This window comes from Vidua chalybeata, chromosome 11, assembly GCF_026979565.1.
Source record: "Vidua chalybeata isolate OUT-0048 chromosome 11, bVidCha1 merged haplotype, whole genome shotgun sequence".
In the NCBI taxonomy this organism is placed as follows: Eukaryota; Metazoa; Chordata; class Aves; order Passeriformes; family Viduidae; genus Vidua; species Vidua chalybeata.
The window spans coordinates 5424909-5444204 of NC_071540.1; the positions used below are offsets into that span (position 1 = coordinate 5424909).

At 41.7% G+C, this 19296-nt stretch overlaps 1 protein-coding gene across 6 annotated transcripts in view; it reads left to right on the top strand.

The window, feature by feature from the left end:
• Positions 1-19296, top strand: part of ANKRD27 (ankyrin repeat domain 27) — a 55482-nt gene that overhangs the window by 12268 nt on the left and 23918 nt on the right. For 2 of the 6 annotated variants that reach the window (XM_053952474.1, XM_053952480.1), the window contains exons 1-12: positions 69-165; positions 10299-10429; positions 11406-11516; positions 12179-12335; positions 13847-14001; positions 14303-14362; positions 14456-14509; positions 14604-14669; positions 14748-14824; positions 15185-15306; positions 16204-16282; positions 17093-17225. In XM_053952474.1, coding sequence (XP_053808449.1) covers positions 10328-10429; positions 11406-11516; positions 12179-12335; positions 13847-14001; positions 14303-14362; positions 14456-14509; positions 14604-14669; positions 14748-14824; positions 15185-15306; positions 16204-16282; positions 17093-17225 — 1116 coding nt within the window. In that variant the 5' untranslated portion in view covers positions 69-165; positions 10299-10327. The other 4 variants (XM_053952476.1, XM_053952477.1, XM_053952475.1 and 1 more) reach the window with 4 other exon arrangements.

Here is a 19296-nt window from a genome sequence, read left to right on the forward strand (position 1 = left end):
CGCGCGGTCACATGGGGGGAGCGCCCGGCCCGGCCCTATAAGCCCTCGCAGGCTCCGCCTCCGCAGGCAGCGATTCCGCCGTGCTCCCGGCTCTTCGCCCGCTCCCTCCCGCCTCTGCCCAGCCATTGGCTTCGTGCGGCCGCGCCGGGCCCGCCCTGGACCCCGGTAGGGCTTGGCTGGGGCGCGGAGCGGCGGGGGAGGCGGGCGGCAGCGGCTCTGCGGCCGGGGAGCAGGGAGGAGATGGTGTCGGTGTAAGTAGCGCTCCCGCCCCGGGCAGCCTGCGGCTCCCGCTGGGACCGTCCCGCCGAGGTGGGAGCAGGGAGCGCTCCCAGCCCGCCGTGACGTGCCCTGGGGGCCGCTCGGCCGCGGCCTGGGCGGCGGCGGGGCCGTGCCGGCTCGGCCTTCGGCGGGGTCGGGCCGTGCGGACACCTGGCCCTGGTCAGTGACCGCCGCGGCGGGGTCGCTCCTCGCCGTGTTGAACCCCACTGTGCATGCGGGTCGGTCTTAACCCGGCTCCCCGGGTGTCCCGTGTGTCGCAGACGCGCCGGGACCCGGCTGGGGAGGGAGCTCGCTGCTGTTGTCATCCGTAGGAAGGGCCGGCGTGCGCTCCGGGGTACATGCAGTTAGCTCAAGTCAGGCCATGGCACATCAGGGAGTGCAGTTAGCTCAAGTCAGGCCATGGCACATCAGGGAGTGCAGTTAGCTCAAGTCAGGCCATGGCACATCAGGGAGTGCAGAAAACACACCAGTTGTCACTGTCAGAAGCGATGCTCCACCAGCTGCCCTTGGCAGTGTGCTGGGTACAGCACGGTGAGCACTGATGGGTACTAGGCCGTGCTCGTGTGTGCAGCCAGCAGGATGGAGGTGATGCGAGTGCCGCTCGGTGACCTGAGCTCTGCTGTCTCTAGCACCTGGTGTGTCTGCTGAAGTGGGCTTCTGGAGAGCTTGCTTGTCACAACATGCACTACCACCTCTGCCCCAGCGTTTGTGGGGAGCTGAGTGGTTTTGTGATGCTACAGTAGCCTGAAAAAGCTGTGAAGCCATGAGAGTCCCACAAGAAGGGGAGCATGACCCATTCTCTTATCTTTTATCACTGCCTTTGCAGGGCAGTGTGTGTTATGAGCAAGATAATTTGCTAAGAGGAACAGAGTCCAGGCAGACTGGCTTTCTGCTGCTGAGCCCAGCTTGAAGAGTCTTGTCTAGCCTACGTTCCTCTTTCTGGATTTTTGTAGCTTGGACTCCACTGACTGGGGTCTTTTTTTGTTTATGTTTCATCTTGCTTTAATTTTGGCCCTAGTTCCAAAACCTATGCAGCTTCTGCTGCAGGTTACATACTACCTGTGGAAGAAATGGTCTCTTAACTTTGTGTAGATTATCAAATTGCTGCCAACTAAACTGAGTAGCTCTGTCAATTTGTGTGTTGGTAGCCTAGAAGAAGCAAATCAGTCATGCCTGTTTCTTTGTAGGAATAAAGAAACACAGGATGATTTTGATCGGATTGTAAGTGAAGTCTTGTAATTGTCTAATCATTGTCAGGTGGAAAAAGGATTAACTCTGGGTTTGAAGCTGGAGTCCTATGTGACATAAGTGTTAAGCTTATTGCTGACTAAATTATGCATATTTGTGTGTCTGTTTTAGCTATTTTTAAAGTCTGCCACAAAACACTGAAGTTATGTGAGAATCTAGAAACCACTTCTGCGAATGTGTCTGGGAAGGGGAGGGAGGATCAGTTCAGAAATGTGACTATTTAAACCTGAAGGTAGCAGCAGTCATAATATGTATCAGGTAATGCCTAAGTACATCTTTATGTGTGTCATATGGGAAGAGCCTGTTATTTAGATTACTTCTAATTTAAGTTCAGCTGCATGCAGTTTTACAACTTGCTTAGATTGTGGGAACTCTTAAAATTCAGTTGTTTGTCAGTCAGGCACGATGATGTGAAAATCCAAATCTTGATACAGCTTTCAAATAAGATGCTGACTAGCCAAAATACTGTCCTGGGAAAACTATTAGGATGGAGGTAAAAATCCTTAGAACTGACTTAGGCAGCAGCATAATGAGTTGTAGAAAAACTGTATTTCCTGGTTCTGTGGCAAGGCTTTCTTGCAATAGATGTTAATGGCCATATTCTTCCTGTGCAGTACTCTTAAAACTGTTTGCAAAGTATTCTGTGATGCATTCTGAACATCACTAATTAAATGTTATAGCCTCATTTTAATGCCTTTAAGTAGAATTTTAGGTAAATGCAGATTTGTTTTGCTTTAATGATTGGTAAGCCTTGTCTGAGGGACTTGCTTTTAGAGTAAGCTCATATACTAAGTTTGGTCTGTAGACTGCTATGGCTTGGCAAAGTTGGAAACCATTTTGAGATGAAGAAGGAAAGTAAGGATGAAATACAGTGAAAATGAAATGTGACATCAACCCCTTCCCTCTCCCCGATCACTGATAAATTGTGAATTCTTTGAATTCTGTGATTTACTTTCTGCTAAGCTTTTTGCTTGTAGTGGTGAGAGCATTTGATCCATAGGATGAATCTAAATTTATATTGTGGGAGAATGTTAGACTGATACTTCTGTATCATGATGTTTACTTCCAGGAAGCTCTTAATTAGCTGAGGCTGTTACATGTTGCATTGTGTAGTATTTCTAACACCAGTAGTGGCTAAAATAATTTATTGTGCTAGTTAGAGCTTACCTGCTGAGTTGTTTTCCAGCCTTCTTACCCTTGCACAGCTGCCTAAATGAATGAAAATATTTGGCTTAAGTAAACCTCTGTGTATTTTAACTCCATAAGAATTTACCCCCTGCTCCCCCCCCCAAAGAAGGGGAGTGAAGCACCAAGATGCTGAAACCTCTGAGAACCTGAGGGGGAGGTGACCTTAAATACAGCTCACTGGTGTTTGCAGGAAGCATCCTTCTTTGAGAAGCTGTTGTGGCAGCTTTGTGTTTGCTGTTAAAGTTCTCCCTCTAAATGTTCTTTGTAACTGTTGATGGTTCACTGAGCAGTGCTTGCACTTTGTTCTAGGGCTGGCTTGGAATAACTCAGGGCTGCCCATCAGAGAATGTAATGCCGCTTCAGTAGTGGCAAGCCAAGGAGTGAAACTTCTTTGCAGCCATTCTGGTGGATTTTTAAACCTCTGAGAATTGGGAATCTCAGGTCTACCCTGTTGTGAAAAGAGAATGCAGCTTGTTCCTGATGTTTGGCTGATGACAAGCAAGATGTATTTGAATATGTTGAAGTAACTGGTTAGAAGTGGGAAGCTTGGCTGTTGAAGGATCCACACATATTGAAATGTGCTTCCTCTGGAGGAAAGGAACAAGTGATGGGGGAGACTCAAGCCCCCAAGTCTGGGACAAGTAAGGATGTGCCCACATCAAACAATAGTGCAAATGCACTGCTAAAATATAAAGGGTGAACCTTCTCACCACTTCTCCCGAGTGAGCTCAGCTCTGGAGTTGGAGGTGGGGCTCATGAGAAGCTGCACAAGGATCAGGTACAGCCCTGTGTGCTCAGTACTGCTGCAGGCTCTGGGGGACACCTGTCCAAGGATGTGGAGCAATGGTAGCAGGGCCAGAGCTGCCAGGCTTAGAAAAGGCTTGGGAGGTGCTGGGTAGAGGCAAAACCCAAGCCATGAGATCCTGTGTCAGCCCTTAACTCTTCAGTGGAAGAAATGTGTGCCTGGAAGGGAGATGCTGAGAGAAATTAGCATCTTCCTGGAATGCTCATGACCCCAGAGTCTGTTCCATTGCTATCAGGCTGATGTTCTGGGATGATAAAACTTATTTTTTCACTGGTTGCTTGTGAACCTTGAGCTGACTGATGTGAATTTACCACTCATTGCTCTATAATCTGATAATTCAAAGGTGCTACTCTAGCATACTTGCATTTCACAGAAGTCAGTACACGTTGAATCTGAATCTAGAAGAGGTAGTAATAGATTTACTTATTTATTCTGTCATGGTGAGTGAGGCGTACTGGAATGTGTCAGGCGTTTTTCATAGGATGCTCAACGCTCATCCTTTAGAGTTTTTAAATGCTCAGAAAAAGAAATTCTGTTTTTGCTTTGAGGTGAATGCTGATGTAGGGCTAAAGTTCAGATTGTAAGTTTTGTCCAGAAGCAGAATAACCGAGGAGTAATAGTGCTGTAAAACAGGAACTGGAGTGGTAACTTGAGATTTAGGACTGAGTCTATTTAAATTCCACTGTTAGATTCCTGTTTGCTTGTAAAGAGCTCTAAGAGATGCTTACCTTTGGCTGTTCCTTCTAACAAGTGGTGCTCTTAAGGTGGGTGTGGAAAGCATGTCTGTTTAAAAAAAAAAACCTTAATTTAGAACTGAGGAACAATTGCTTCCTTTTACTTTTTTTTTGTGTGGAGCTGTGTAGTTTTCTAGAATGATACATTTCTGATAAAGTTTGTATGTTCATTTATCTGCTACTCTTGAGATAAAAATCCTTTAGTTGAGTAATGAGTTGCTCCTCAGTTACTTGTTATTTTGAGCACTTCAGCAAATAGCAGGTTACTAAGCCTTAATGTTCCTGTTGTAGCTATTGGGAGCTAAGGTGAAGCTGATGTTATCACATGAAACTTGATAATATTGGTAAAATAAAATTGAGTGAATTTATGCTTCTTTCCCTGCTAATGGATCTGGTGCTGAGGGATTTGGAGAACTTGGCATTCTGCTCCCTTGAAGCTGGATGTGTCTGGAGAGTACACTGAGGTGCTTGATATTAGTATCCCAGTGTAACATTCTAACTTGCTGTCCTGGAGACAACAGAGGTTATTGAATTTGGCTAATAATATTTTACTGACTTTGGTAGCTGTTTTTACTTTGTTCTGCTAAATTTTATTATTAAAATGCCATGGTGAAAACACAGAATGTTATGCTGCTCAACATTGACTATGTAGTGTTTGTATACACCATCCCTCATGATGTTCTGAAAGATGTTTTCTCTGCAGAATGTTTTGATTAGTCTTTAGTAGAGATGTAGTAGGATGTTCAGATGATGATGAGACTAAGGTTTGAGTAAGTAGTTGTACAAGTTGAATGTGGACAGGAGGTAACTGCTAAGTAACAATGCAAATAGAATGACATCATCCACTTTCATGGCTGTTTGTCTAAAATTCAAAGTACTTCCTAAAAGGAACTGAAACCTGCAAGCTCTGGAAAAGGTTCCTCACTTGTCCATCTCTAAAGGAAAACACCACCAATGAGAAAATGTACTGTCAGAATTTATTCCTATTCACTGTTTTCACTGCCAAAGGTAATTAGGCCTAGTTTCCAGTGTTTTAGAGAAAACTGTGACATGCTTAGGTTCCATGTTTTTCACTTGAGCTGTCCTTTGTACCATAATTATCCCTCTGCTTTTGATCTAGAAAGGATGAGTCTGTAAGATTATGATTATAGTTTTTTTAAACTGTAACATAATGCTTGTTAGATTCTGATTCAGCTAGCTTCTGTTCTTCCAGCAATTTGAGCTATTTCTGTGTTTACAGGCATGAAGCCATACACTGAAGTGATTCTATTTAAACCTTTTATAGAACATTAGTGCTTGAGTATTGCTTTACTGCTCAGCATGATAGAATTTGGTAAACTTCATAGTGAATATAGCTGATGATATTTTTTAATGAGCATTCTGTTAGGCATTAATCAGTTGTGGTAATGCATATAAGGCTTTGTGCATTTTCTCTTTTCACTGTAAAGCTAGAGCTGTCCAAGGTGCAGCTAGAAGAGTAAGTCTGTGTCACCCCCAAGTTAAATTAGATTGAAACTGGATGTTATGTTCTGCCAACAGACTCTTAATGGAGAATTCTAATGTGTTCCTAGAATTATAGCAATGCATTAGCCAATATTTTCAGATGCATTTAACTTCTGGGGTGGAAAGAAATTGACTTAATCTCAAAAATGCCTGAGCTTTGGGGAAGCTTTAATGTATTCTCTTGAATCTGTAGACTAAATTCCTTTGGTTTGGTTTTTTTTTGATGACTTAAATTGCTTCTATGTCCACACTTCTATCTCTCTGGAGAATGCTATGGGAAAGTGATGGAGGCCTAAGTGAATACAGTAGCTAAACTGTTTTAGGTAATAAGTATTCCACCTGTTGTTTCTCATAGCTACCTTTTAATCAGCTGTGATAGCTAACGTGACACTGAACAGCTGCAGGGGTAAGGGAGAGGAAAAGGGAAGGAAATGGAGAGTTGTGATTCTCAAAACAGTACTAATGTGGCCAGTGGGGGTTGTTTCCTGCTGTGCAGGAACATGTGTGTGGGGAGCAGTGCAGAGCTCCCATCTGCTCTGCTCAGGGAGAGTGACAAACACCTGTGTGAACTAGAAATTTACCTTCCTTCCTGGGGTGGAGCACCTCTGTGGCACCTTAGGTGCATTACAGTAACTGAAATCCCAGAATTCAATGTTTGAATGCAGTTTCTTTTCACTCCTTGCTGGAGTTCCCAGTGTGATTCTGCACTATCAGTAGTTTTGTAGTAAAAGAATCAGTGGCTGCAACTAAGAATGTGTGGCTACACATCACTGAGTTACTTGTGGTGTGTAACTCATGAACTGGAAACTGAAGATTATAATTTCAAGCTCTTCCTATGACGGTCCATCAGTAATGATTCTTAAAGTACTCCAGTTGCTCATTCTTTTTTTTCAGGTGCAGATAGTATTTTAAGAGGTCTGTCAGACAGACAGCAAGCTTTTTGTGGGAGCTTCTCCTCCTCACATAAATTTCTTATAGCTTTTATGCCAGGGAATGAAGTTACTTTAAATTTCAGTTGGTTTTTTTATTTTATTTTATTTTTTTGATGATGAGGAGGATTTATGGTATGTGTTCTCTTCCTCTCCTGTTATGGGAAGAAGTCCTTGGACTTGAAGATTTGTTAGGCTAAAAGACTGGCAATAAAGCTGTTGGAGACATTTGTGCTCTGCAGTGTTAGCACTGCAGTCTGATGCTTGGTTGCCTCCTTGTGTCAATATGCTTTTTCCCCTGACAGTGTGTGGTGTCTTAACAGCTTCTCCATCACTGTCTTGGGGAGGATCTCAGCAGTCTGATCCTCTGCTGCTTGGACAGATACACAAATTCACCAAACTCAAGGCAGATGAAACTGCCTCAATGGGACAACTGCATTAATGAAAGCTTGATTTGGCAAGTATCTCAAAAGACCATGCCATCCACCCTCCCAGCTTTGCTATGTCCACTACCACTTCTAGTAGAGGTTTGTCTGACATGTTCTTGGAGATTTACAACATAAGAGACTTGATAGCTTTGTCAAGCAATCTAAACCATGTGCTTACCGTCCCTTTTGGAAGGTGTTCCTGATCTGTAACCTGAGCCTGTTTTCTTCAGTTAAGGCCTACTTCTTAGATGGGAAAAAATGCCCTTCACTGAAAGCTTGATCCACCTGTGGGGGGAAAAAAAAAATCTTCTACCTGCTTCATCCAGTTTCTTAGTTATAAATATCACTGCCTTCCATGTATTGGATTCTGCTTACAGGGCTCCTTTGCCTTTCTTACTTCAGGCTCTGCTCTGGTCAGTTTATCTGCTGTGATGAGGATAGGAACATCCAAAACCATAAAAAAAAAAAGTAGGGCACTCAAGTCTCGCTGTGGCAAACTGTTTTTCAGGTTGCACATATATGTTCATACAGCCCTGCTTGGTGCTTGACTTACACTAAATTGTTTTTAGTTATATATACTAATTTGTCATGGAGTCATGTTGGACTGCAAGCTGCAGTCATTAAGACTTGGAATTGTGGCCTAGCCAGGTGTTCAGCAGGCAGGGTGTTTTGTAGCTAACTAGTCCTGCCCATGAAGGTGTGTCTCAGCCCTGCTGTTGTGTGGATCAGCAGAGATGCCTGTGCTCCTGCAGCAGACCTGCCACAGGGCTTGTGCTACCTCTTCTCTTCCCTCTGCACTGGCTGAGGAAGGAGCCCACAGCTTGGACTTGGATTGCAGCTACCTGCCAAGAAATCTTTATAGTAATCATGTGGTGGAATTACTGGTGATCATCCTGTTTACACAGACATTGTGGTAGGACAGATCAGGGATTATAGAATTGGTTGGTCTGGGTTGGAAGGGACCTTAAAGCACATTTTGTTCCACCCCTGGCAGTGGGCAGGGACACTTTCTACCAGAGCTGTCCAGCCTAGCCTTGGACACTTCTAGGGATGGGGCAGCCACAGCTTCTGTGCCAGGGCATCAGCACCCTCACAGGGAGGAATTTCTTCTGTACGTTTAATGCAAATCCACCCTTTTTTAGTGGGAAGTTCTTTCCCTTGTCCTGTCACCTGAGGCCCTTGTCTGAAGTCTCTCTGCAGCCCGTTTAGGTACTGGAGTGTGCAATAAGGTCACCCTGGAGCCTTTTCTTCTCCAGGCTGAACCCCCCACCTCTCTCAGCCTGTCTCCAGAGCAGAGGGCCTCCAGCCCTTGGAGCATCTTTGTGTCCCTCCTCTGGACTTGCTGCAGCAGCTCCATGTCCTTGTGCTGGGACCCCAGGCCTGGAGGCAGCTCTGCAGAGGGGTCTCACCTGAACGGGGCAGAGGGACAGATTCCCCTCCCTTGACCTGCTGCCCCTGCAGGGGGATGAGCCCAGGACATGGTTGGTTTTGGGGCTTCAAATGCAGATTCCTGACTCATGTTGAGCCCATGTTAAGCTGGACTTTTTCTAGGTTCGCAGTCTTTAATTATTCAACTTGGTTGGTGTTGTGAAAGTGTCAAAATGAGCAAACATTTTCTTCCTCACTGTGTTAGCAAACTGCATAGCTGCGCTGGTGTGGAGCACTGACTAAGTAGTCTAGAAGCTCTTGGTGTTATTGTATGCTTTGAAAGCAGAGGGACCATTTTGTCTGGAAATGTGCAGGAAAGCTGCTTGAGGCACATACCTGCCACTGCCAGACTTCAGTGTTTCAGGCTGGGGTTGTCCAAGCTGTAGGTAACTGGTGATACCTTTATAGTGGAAATTACTTCTACTTTAACTGGTTGTGTTTGTGTTTAACTCCCTAAGGAAGCTCTGCTTGTGCCTGATCAGGGGAGGGACCAGAGCCTAGCTCAGTCAGGCTGTAGATCAGCTGATAGCATGGCTGAAACTCAAAGGCTATCTGGAATCCATGGGAATTTGGTGTAGTTTTTCCACCCCCTTGAACTGCAAATGATCACACTGGGCAAATGATGTGCTACGAGTAACTCTGTATGGGAGGAAACAGGGGGATACTGATTGTGTAAGGGTGGTGTGCTCAAATTAAAGTCTCTAGCTGTGCTCACCCTTTCTTGCTATATACAGCTGAAATTGCAGGAGGAAATCATGCAACTTCTGTTGATTACTAAGGAAACTTGCATGAGGGGATAGATAGAATAAGCTTACTATTTAAGCATTTGTATGCCTGTTAATCTCAATTCTTGTTTAAAAAGCATAATTCTGAAGTTATTCCAAGAGGGACCTCTTAGAGTTTTTCCTGCCCTTGTGTATGATGTGTTACAGAGAACTGGAATTGAGGAAGCAAGTAGGTGAAGGTCTGATTCCTTAGGGATCATCTTCTCCAGGGCACTGTGACACCCAATAACAGCATTTCCAATGTTTAGAGGCTGGACTTTCACTCTCCAGTTGCTCTTTTGCTCTGTTTAGCCAAATGTTTCTTAGCAATCTGACCTCAAATCACTGAGGCTCTTTTCATGGGAGTAGAGATGACCACAAATTATGATAAATTTCATGGTAGCTTTTCAGTTATGGCATGGATATTCATATCTCCTTGGTGTACCTCTCTAACTTTCCCTGGAAAGTTGGGGATTGCCTTACACGAGGGTTTCTGTTACACTGTCTGGGTGTCTCATTGGTGTGTGTGAGTAATCCTTTTACAGGTGAGTTTTAAGACTTCCATGAGCACAGTGCAAAAGCATCAATGTCCCGTGGTGCAGTAGAATCTGCTGTGAAAAAGCTGTTAATTTGTCTCTTGGCTTTAGACCTCAGCAGGAGAAGTTAGTTTGTATATCAAAGTGGTAATCATTTTGATCTTAACTTCTCCTCTCTGATATTCACAGTTAGACCCCAGCACCTGGAAGGCCTAAGGAGACCTTGAGGATAACTGTGTGATTGGAAAAGTATAGTCATGAAAAATATTCTGTCTGAATAACTCTAGGTTATTCTGTAGTTAGTAGTTAAGCAATGCCATTGGCTACTTACATCAAGACCTGAAACTGCTTTTTTGTTTGGACAAGGAGAATCAAACTGCCCCTAGGTGTTCCCAAATATTATGTTTTAATGGATACCATGTGTGGTACATCAACCATTCTCCATATGTATTTTAGAACATCTCCTTGGAATATCTGAAGTCCATATGGCTATGTATGATGAAGATATCTTGAAAAATCCCTTTTATTTGGCCATTCAGAAGCGACGTCCTGATCTATGCAGCAAAGTTGCAGAACTCCATGGTATTGTAAGTATGAAAAAGTATATTTAAAAGCTGCTTAGTAAATAGTAGCTATTTGAATTTATATCATATGTCTGCTATGAAACATATAAAGATTATTTCAAGCCTACAAAACTTGAAAATGAAGCAGAACAATTTTTAGTTTAAGTTGCACATTACTTACTAATATGGACCTCTTGATGTATTGCAAGGTAGTAAAAAGCTAAGGTTGGTGTTGTTTCTAAACTCTACAGGAAACTTATTTTCTTTTCAATGAGTTGAAGTTACATATTCTCTCACAAGTTTATAACTTAAATGGGATTGACCTTTTGAGATGCCTGGTGGACAAGCAGTTACTCATTTGACAGCGTTTTACACAGCAAAATAAAGCTATTAAACTGACCTGGAATAAAAACTCCAGTCCTTAATATTTACTAATCTAAGTATTTTGCAATTAATTTTCATTCACAATTAAGTGTGTAGAGACTCCATTAAACACAGAGGTTATTGTTACCTGATGATAAAATTTCTTTCTAATTAAGAATTTGTCCCAAATTGCCAACCTGTTGGTCTAAACCCAAGATGTTTATCTTAGATTTTTTTCTTTCTGATGGATTTTTGAATTTGGATATATACTTCACTTTTTTATTAGCTGCTTAATTTTAAGTTATCTGTTGCCATTTGAAGTTATTTGTGACTGGTGCTAAGTAACTAAAGATTTCATTTACTTCCCTTAATATTGTTTGCTTCAGTTGATCTCTCAGCCTTTTTCAGATCAGTTACTAAGTGAAATTTCTGGGTTAATTATCAGACTGTGTGTCTAGAGATAACATCTCCTTTTTTTAAATTTTTTTTTTTAATAAAAGCAACTGTAGTTCCTGTATGTTTACTTTAAATATTTAAAAGCCCGATTTAATTGCTTGCCTCATAAGGAGAAAAGGTATTGATATATAGCTGGCAATACACAGCATTTCTCTCTTAAGCATGATTTAATTTTTTTTAGGTGCTAGTTCCATGCAAAGGAAGCCTTTCAAGCAACAGTCTTTCTACCTGCCAGTTTGAATCTTATGTTCTGAAGCCGCTGGAAGAAAATTTTCAAACCTTAAATGGAAAGGTATTTCTGTTTGATATCTGAATGTAGCTCGGGGACACTCCAGTAAGTGATTCACTGCTGCTGCTGACTGATTGTGTGAACTAATGGTTACAGACGAGGCAAGCAGGGCTGCCACTGCATAGGATCCCAGGTTTTTTTCATTTGAAATTTTGCAGTACAGTCTGAGAGCTAAGGCATACAGCTTGCACTAGAGATAATTTGCAGGCTGCCAGCAGGATTTTCCTGTTCCAGATGTCCTCACTGGAGTTGCTGGGAAAAGAAAGCCAGGTGTGAGAAATACACAAAAGGTGTGGGGTATTTTTCTGAGGCTGGGATTAAGTACTGATCTTAAGCTGTTGGGGTTTTTTAATTTCCTTTCTACTAAAAGTTCTCTAAACTCTGCAAACAAGACCTTGGTGATTGTCTGAAACCTCCTCCAGCAGTAGACTTGTAAAAGAAGTGGCCATAAGCAAGGTTCAGCCAGCCACTACATAATGAAGGAGCCTTTGTTTCAGTGTCAACACAGCATGAAAATGTGAAATTTCTCCAATTTGGCTCTTTCTTGCCTTGCAAGTTTCTCTGCTCCCCTTTGGCAATGTAACTATTTTACAGGCGATGTAGAAGCCCAAGAGAACCTTTTTTCTGGCAGAGTTTCACACCTGATCTGCTCTGTGTTGTTTCAGGAGATCTTCATCCAAGGAAACCTCATCATTCTAGGAGCTGGTTTTAATTACACCCTCTCAGTACCTGTTCTCTTTGAGGAAACCTTTTACAATGAAAAAGAAGAAAGCTTTAGTATATTGTGCATAGCTCATCCACTGGAAAAAACAGAAAACTCAAGTATGTATTGGTGTCAGTTGGGTGGCTGCCTTTGCACTGTGAGCAAGTTTGATGTACTTAATAAATGTGCTCATTCTGGAAAGTGTTGGCTTGGTTAAAAGCCCTTGGCATTTATAAGCTTGCTGGGCCAGATGTTGGTGTGCTGCTGCAGAGAAATACCAAGTTGCTCCCAGCAAAACTAGTGCTGAGACTGGGGCATAAATCATGTAGAATTAAGAATTATCTGTGGAATACTAAATCCAGCATTATTTTTCTTAGCTGTGCTCAGTTTAGTGCTGACTGCTTAAAAAAGGGATTTAATCCTAAATGTGATAGTCTGTGTCTTGAGATGCAAGGTGGATGCACAAATAACTGGAGAGGTAAATTCTTTCATGATCACTTTGTGGGGGGATAGAGATTGGGTGGCAGAGTTAGGTAGCAACCTCCTGATGGTGGCCCAGCTTATGAAGTTGAATGTCTCAATATTTGTCCTGCACTGAAAGTGCTCCTTAAGGCTGTGACACTCTTTTCAAGACTACAGTCAATACTGTGAATGTTAACAACATGTCCTTGTGAACTTGTATAACAATCTATGTTTACTAATTAAGAACAGAAGCCTCTTAAGAAGCTTAGAAGCTTCAGCTTTTTCTGAAGTAAAAACATTAGTCTTCCTAAATGAATAAGAACATTTGAAACACGTGAATGCATAGAGAAGTAGTACTAGGATAGTGAAAGTAGTACTGTGAGGGAAGTATGGAAGGCTTTAAAAAAAATAAAAGCCCAGCTGCCATTCATATAGCCTTAAATTCTGTAAGTGTTAATGTATATCTCAAAAATCATTCATGTGCTATTCTTTATAGCCATTACTGAATATAGTCATATCGAAGTCTTTCAGAAGTGAAGTAGCTTCTAATTTCAAAAATAATTTGAAAAGAATTATTTAAGCCTCTTATTAGCTGGCTGCCTTTGACTGAAGATGAAAGATTTGCCTATAAATAATTTTTGGAAAAACAGCATAATTTCTAAGTGAGGGTTTCAGTTGTTTTATTCAGAAGAAAAGTGGCTTTGCTTTAGTGTTTCTTCATGTAATTTTGTTCTCCCATTCAGAGAAAGCGTGTCTAAATAAAGACTAGCTTATGTAAAAGTCCACGATGGGATTTTTGCAGCTCACTTAAAGCACCCTGACTTCCTACATGGTCACTCTGTCAACACTGTAATGTGCTTTTCTTCTGCTTTCCAGTTTGACTTACACAACTCATAAGCTGAGTGCATGTGGTAATAAATTATCCCAGTGTAAAAAATAAGCGAAATCTGATTTAGGTATTCCAAATAAATACTTGACATAAAAAGCAGGGGAGCTTGCTCAAATGTGATGCATTAAATTCTTTTAATTAAAGGCAATACTTCTAGTTAAAGGTGCAGTGAGCTGAGTTCATGTTTCAGTGCACACAAGGTGACTGTGTATGTAGGGACAAAATGTATTTTACCATGCATACATATATTAAGCCTATGTGTTAATTCTTTTGTTTCAGGTGAATCTACAGCTTCATCAAACTCCTGTTCTCTTAAAAACATTGACGATGTTAGAGAGTTCCTGGGAAGGCACTGTGAGAGATTTGATAAATACATAGGATCTTTCTATAGAACATTTAAAGAACACGAAAGGAAAAGCCTCCGCCACTACATAGTCAGTATCTTCCTTCCTTATGTCTAATTTGCTAAATATAATTAGCTTCACTGGTGCAGTTATCTTTGCCTTATTGAGCTTTTCTGTGTCAGAGTAGCCTAGAGTTGTGAAAGGGGAGGAGGGAGAAGTGGTAATTCACATTTAAGAATTTCACTGTCTGAACTGTTTAGTAAATGCAATTATTATTGCTAAAACTCTTACCATACTGAACACTTTTGAGACAGGGAAGACTTACTTAAGCTTTGTTTCTTCAAGTCCTATTAACCTGAATCTGATGGCTTTTATCTTTTATCTCTCCTAGGATTCTGTCAATGCACTTTATACCAAATGTCTGCAGCATCTTTTGAGAGATTCGCACTTGGTAAAGACTTACTCCCCTAAATACATAGTACAGTGTTACTTAAGCAATAAATTATCTGACTTGCTCTTGCTCTTTATGGCTTTGCTTTTCTAGAAGATGCTTGCAAAGCAAGAAGAGCAGATGAATCTGATCAAACAAGCAGTTGAAGTAAGCATCTGAACTGAAGGAAAATAGCAGCAAAAAAACAGCAAGCTGTTTTTAATTCTCCCTTTCCTGCCTAAAATACTTTTTTTTCCTACAGATGTATATCCATCATGCTATTTATGACCTAGTTTTCAAATATGTGGGGACGATTGAGGCAAGTGAGGTAGGTTTGTTTGCTTGCTACATGCTAGCGATGTTCATCTAAGGCATTTAAAAAAACTGTTGCTTTTCTATTAATTAGGATGCTGATTTTAATAAAATCACAAGGAGCCTTCAAGACCTGCAGCAAAAAGACATTGGAGTGAAGCCCGAGTTCAGGTGAGAGAGATGACTATGGATACTTGAAGAGTCACTGAGATCCTGTCTTAAATAGGATCATGCCAGCCAAAAAGTGGTTTCCTTCAGACACTAGCAAGTTTTTTTATACTTTCATTTGAGATGTAGAATCAAAGCTTTGCAAGTGTCATATGAGGACAATCTTTGCCTTGATGGTTGATTCCTTTACTTTTATGTTTTTAAGCCATCTACAGGATTCAGAAATACAGGTGCACTTGGAGTAGAAGTGGGAATATTTTGGAACCATTCTTCAATTCAGCTCTGAATGAATTAAAACTTGGGCTTTGGACATCCTGCAGAGGAACTCTATATGCTAATAATTCCTTTCTAATTATTTTGTAGTTTTAATATACCACGTGCAAAGCGGGAACTGGGTCAGTTGAACAAATGCACTTCCCCTCAACAGAAGCTACTTTGTCTGCGTAAAGTTGTACAAATTATTATGCAGTCTCCAAGCCAAAGAGGTCAGTAATTAGTCAATTCATAATTTTAAATTTAACCAGCACACGCAAAGCACTTCAGTGTATAAACAACTGTTTGGATAACTCTTGTGGATCAAACACAGTTGAGCTGGAGTCTTTGAGGTCTCTGAACAGAGCAGAAGGGAAGGGAAGTGAGGTAGATGTATCAGCACCAGTTCCTGTGGGCTGAGGTGGGGTACTGGGTTAGCTTGTGTATGTTTTAGCTTGGACATGTAGGAAGCTCACATCTGCCAGGAACCTGAGGGTGATCCATTTTAAACACTGGAGATTGCTGCTGGATTGTTCTTGTGTATTTGTCTATGCTCCCCTTGCCATCTTGAAGTCGATACTCTTGAGATGCATCTTCTGCAAAATGCAAAAGATGGGCGGGGCCAAACAAATGTGCTGCTGTGGATTGCAGATGTGAGTCTGTGATACAAAAGCAGTCCTCTTAACCTGGCACTTACTTTATGTCACTTGAAAAGACATGATACTTCTACAAAGCAAATAGAGTAGCACAGTGAACTTATGCTTTCCCTACTTAATCTCTTCTTTTCTCTAGGAAGACTGCTGGGTTGTGGAAAAATATACCAACTTTGATCATAGTCTTTGCCCTCAAGAATTTCAGAAATCTTGAGCTAATGCTGTGGCTTTTGCTGTGTGGGAAGGGAGGGATGCTAATCAAATACTGCAGTGTGTACTGCACAAACTGCATCTGTGTGTTGGCTCCTGGCAGACTATTTCAGTGAGAGATTGAGAGCATTTGGAGGCCTGCCCTGGACTCTCCATGCATTCTCTACTAATAGCTGGCCCTTAGTCTTAAGAGGCAGAACTTCAGAGTTATTGCTCCTGATTTGAGCCATTACATGACTAATACTAAATGTGAATTCTTTTTTTTAGTTAACATGGAAACCATGTGTGCAGATGATCTTCTCTCTGTTTTGCTGTATTTGCTTGTAAAAACAGAAATCCCAAACTGGTATGTAACTGTTTTAGCTATTCAGAACTCCTTCCTACCATCTTGTGTAGTGCTGCTGTAGGGACAAATGTTTCTGAACATACAGTTATAACTTACTGAAAGTGTAAGAAGACCTGTTGAAATGCAGAAAATGTATTACAGGACAAATAGCAAAGCTGTGTTATACGTGTAACTAAATGAAGGAGCTATCAGGAACGTGCCTTTGTTTTGATTCTCAGCCTAGAAAAAAGTTGTAGTGGGAGGCCATCTCTCAACCAAATCTGTGTGTCAATACAGCCTTCATAGAGTGGTTCTCTTTCATCTGTGTTGGGACCTGTGACACCTTTATGCATTTTTATCAAGATTTGGTGCATTTCTTACAGAGAAACGAGGTGTTAATGTTTAATTGCTTCCTGCTAGCTTATGCCATTGTCTCCTCATTTTCAGTAAAAGTCTATCTAAACCTTCCAGCTGTATCTGATCTGATCTCTGAGATCAGCGTTTGGCCTTCAACTTGCAGCTATTACTGTGGTGCTTATGGTGCTGGAAACATTGCTTCACTCACTTCAAAGATGTTGATCTCCCATTATTGTCCTTATCCTACTATTCCTTCTATCCAATTGATAACTCTGCACTGACTATATAAGAGATAAGTAGAGATCTGATCACTCTGCAAGCTCAGAACAGCCATATTGCTGGCCTAACAGGCTTTTTAGAAGCTTTTTCCCAACTCGCCCTTTTGTCTGCCTGAATTGCCTAAGAGGAGCTGCAACGTGCCATGCTAGTGTCTTAGTTTCAGTGGTTCATAACTTTTAACTTTTTTCTTTCCAGGATGGCCAATTTGAGTTACATAAAGAACTTCAGGCTCTGCAGCTCAGTGAAGGATGAGCTGGGGTACTGCCTGACCTCCATTGAGGCTGCAATAGAATACATCCGGCAAGGCAACCTCTCGGACAGATCAACAGTAAGCTACTCTTAAACTCTGTCAAATGCCTGCTTGATGACTTGTAGTACCATTGTGGGTATAAATCCAGCCAGGGGATACAAATAACTACCATAAGAATTTCCTTTTTTTTTTGCTTAAAAAAATGAGTAGAGGTAACTACCTGAAGCAAATGCTAAATTTACCTAAATTATTAGAATGAAGTCCTAACTATGTGCCAATATTTTTGTTCATTGCATACTTCTTGAGGAAGTACTTAAATGTCAAGTCTGCCTCTATATATGGTTAGAGGGAAAATGACAGCACTGTTTTCTACAGATGAGTCTCCAGTATGTTTATCTCCTGTTGGTACTCTACCATGATTGTGAAAGCAGTGCAGTACTTGGGAGCAGACACAGCTTAAATTTTTGTGTAATTTAAAAAAGCTTAACTCTGCTAGCAGATTGGAGATAGCAGTGTAATTTAGAATTATTCAGTAAATCTTCATACTGGAAGAATTCCATGTGTTTGCAGCGTGGGTTACAGTGCTGCACTGAGTTGATGGCTTACTGAAGGGGGGTGCAGGGGTGTGATAAGGTGCTGTTTGAAGGTCAGTGTGGCTCTTGGGATCTTTGACCTAGCAGGGGTAGGAAATCTGTGGATGCATGAGAGATTTCCTGCTGGGCAGCTAGACCTGCTGTCAATCTGGTCACATCCCTGCAGGCCAGTCAAGGGTGATGCTGACGTGACTTTAGAGACTTCTATAATTTAAGAACTTTGTAGATTATTTAGTCAAGAAATCTAGTCTTACCACTCCTGTAAAATTTTCTACTATTGTAAAACTAGGTTTTCCTGAGCTGATGTGGACATCGAAAGGAGTGAACGTGGAACCAGAGTGAATTCAATGTATCTCAGTCTGCCCAACTGCAAAGCCCCAGAGTCTAACTGCAGGGGCCAGAACAATGGTTCAGTGTGCAGGGCTTGGGATGGGACAACCTTGGGCACAGTCTTAAGGAGCACTTAATGTAACATTTTGGCCTCTTGCTATTTTTGGCTTTGTCTTTTTCTGGGATTTTCCCATGAACTTGTGCAAGTTTGTTTTGTACACTTGAAAAAAAAAGATCTAACCAACACTTTCATATTGTGCAAAAAGAGTGGTATTTCTTGTCTGTAATTGAATTCTATTCAAAAAAATAAAAATCTTAGTTTAAAAGAACAACCTGCTATATGATTTTGCTTCCTGTAGTCACTTGGCTGTCATTCACAATCAATATACAAAGAGCAATGCTGGTGCTCTGAAAGAAAACTGAAACCAAAGTAGAATTGTCTTCCACAACAATGCCAGCAAACTAAGATAGAATATACTGCTCTTACATTTCTAGAATAAAGATTGTTTCCTATTAAATGCCTGATCCTATCTGTCTTGGTGTAGTTAAGGATAGCAGCTTCTATACTGGGATTGCATTCAAATGTTGTAACTTAAGTGCCACTTCCATTAAGGTAATATAGTTCTTTGGGAGGCACCTGTCTTAAAAGATAAACTATATATATCTGAGAAGTCTAAATGAGGAATTCAGTGTCTGCATCATGAGAAGAGCAAGCCATTAGTCTTTCTGCCCATACTTCAGCTGGATCAGCTCCAGACCTAGAGAACTTTATCTCTTTAGGGTGAATGTGCAACACGAAGTCCTCTTGCATTGCCTTTCCTTGGAGTCACCCTGGCTGGAAGGCAGCAGGACCTGAGGATGGAGTGAGGGACAACTTGCCCTTAACACAGCTGGAAAGGAAACAGCCAGACCACCCTTTTCTCATGGGCAGAAGGTGGCACACTATGAAAAGAGACTGAGGTGGAAATGGAAAAAGAATAGTGAGGAGGTGGAGAAGCATAGCTCTCACTTCATAAAGTTGCCAGTTGAGATGTTTCCTTTAATCTCTGGTAAAGGGAATGAACTTTGAAGCAGGAGCAGCTGTCATCTTGCTGCCCTATGATTTCCTTCTCCATATTGTGCTGGAAGGGGGTGTGGGATTGAAATGAGCAGGAGCATTGCTGTGCCCTGGGGCTTCATTACAGCCCCTTATGTGGTTATGCTTAATTTTATAGCTGGCTTCAGAT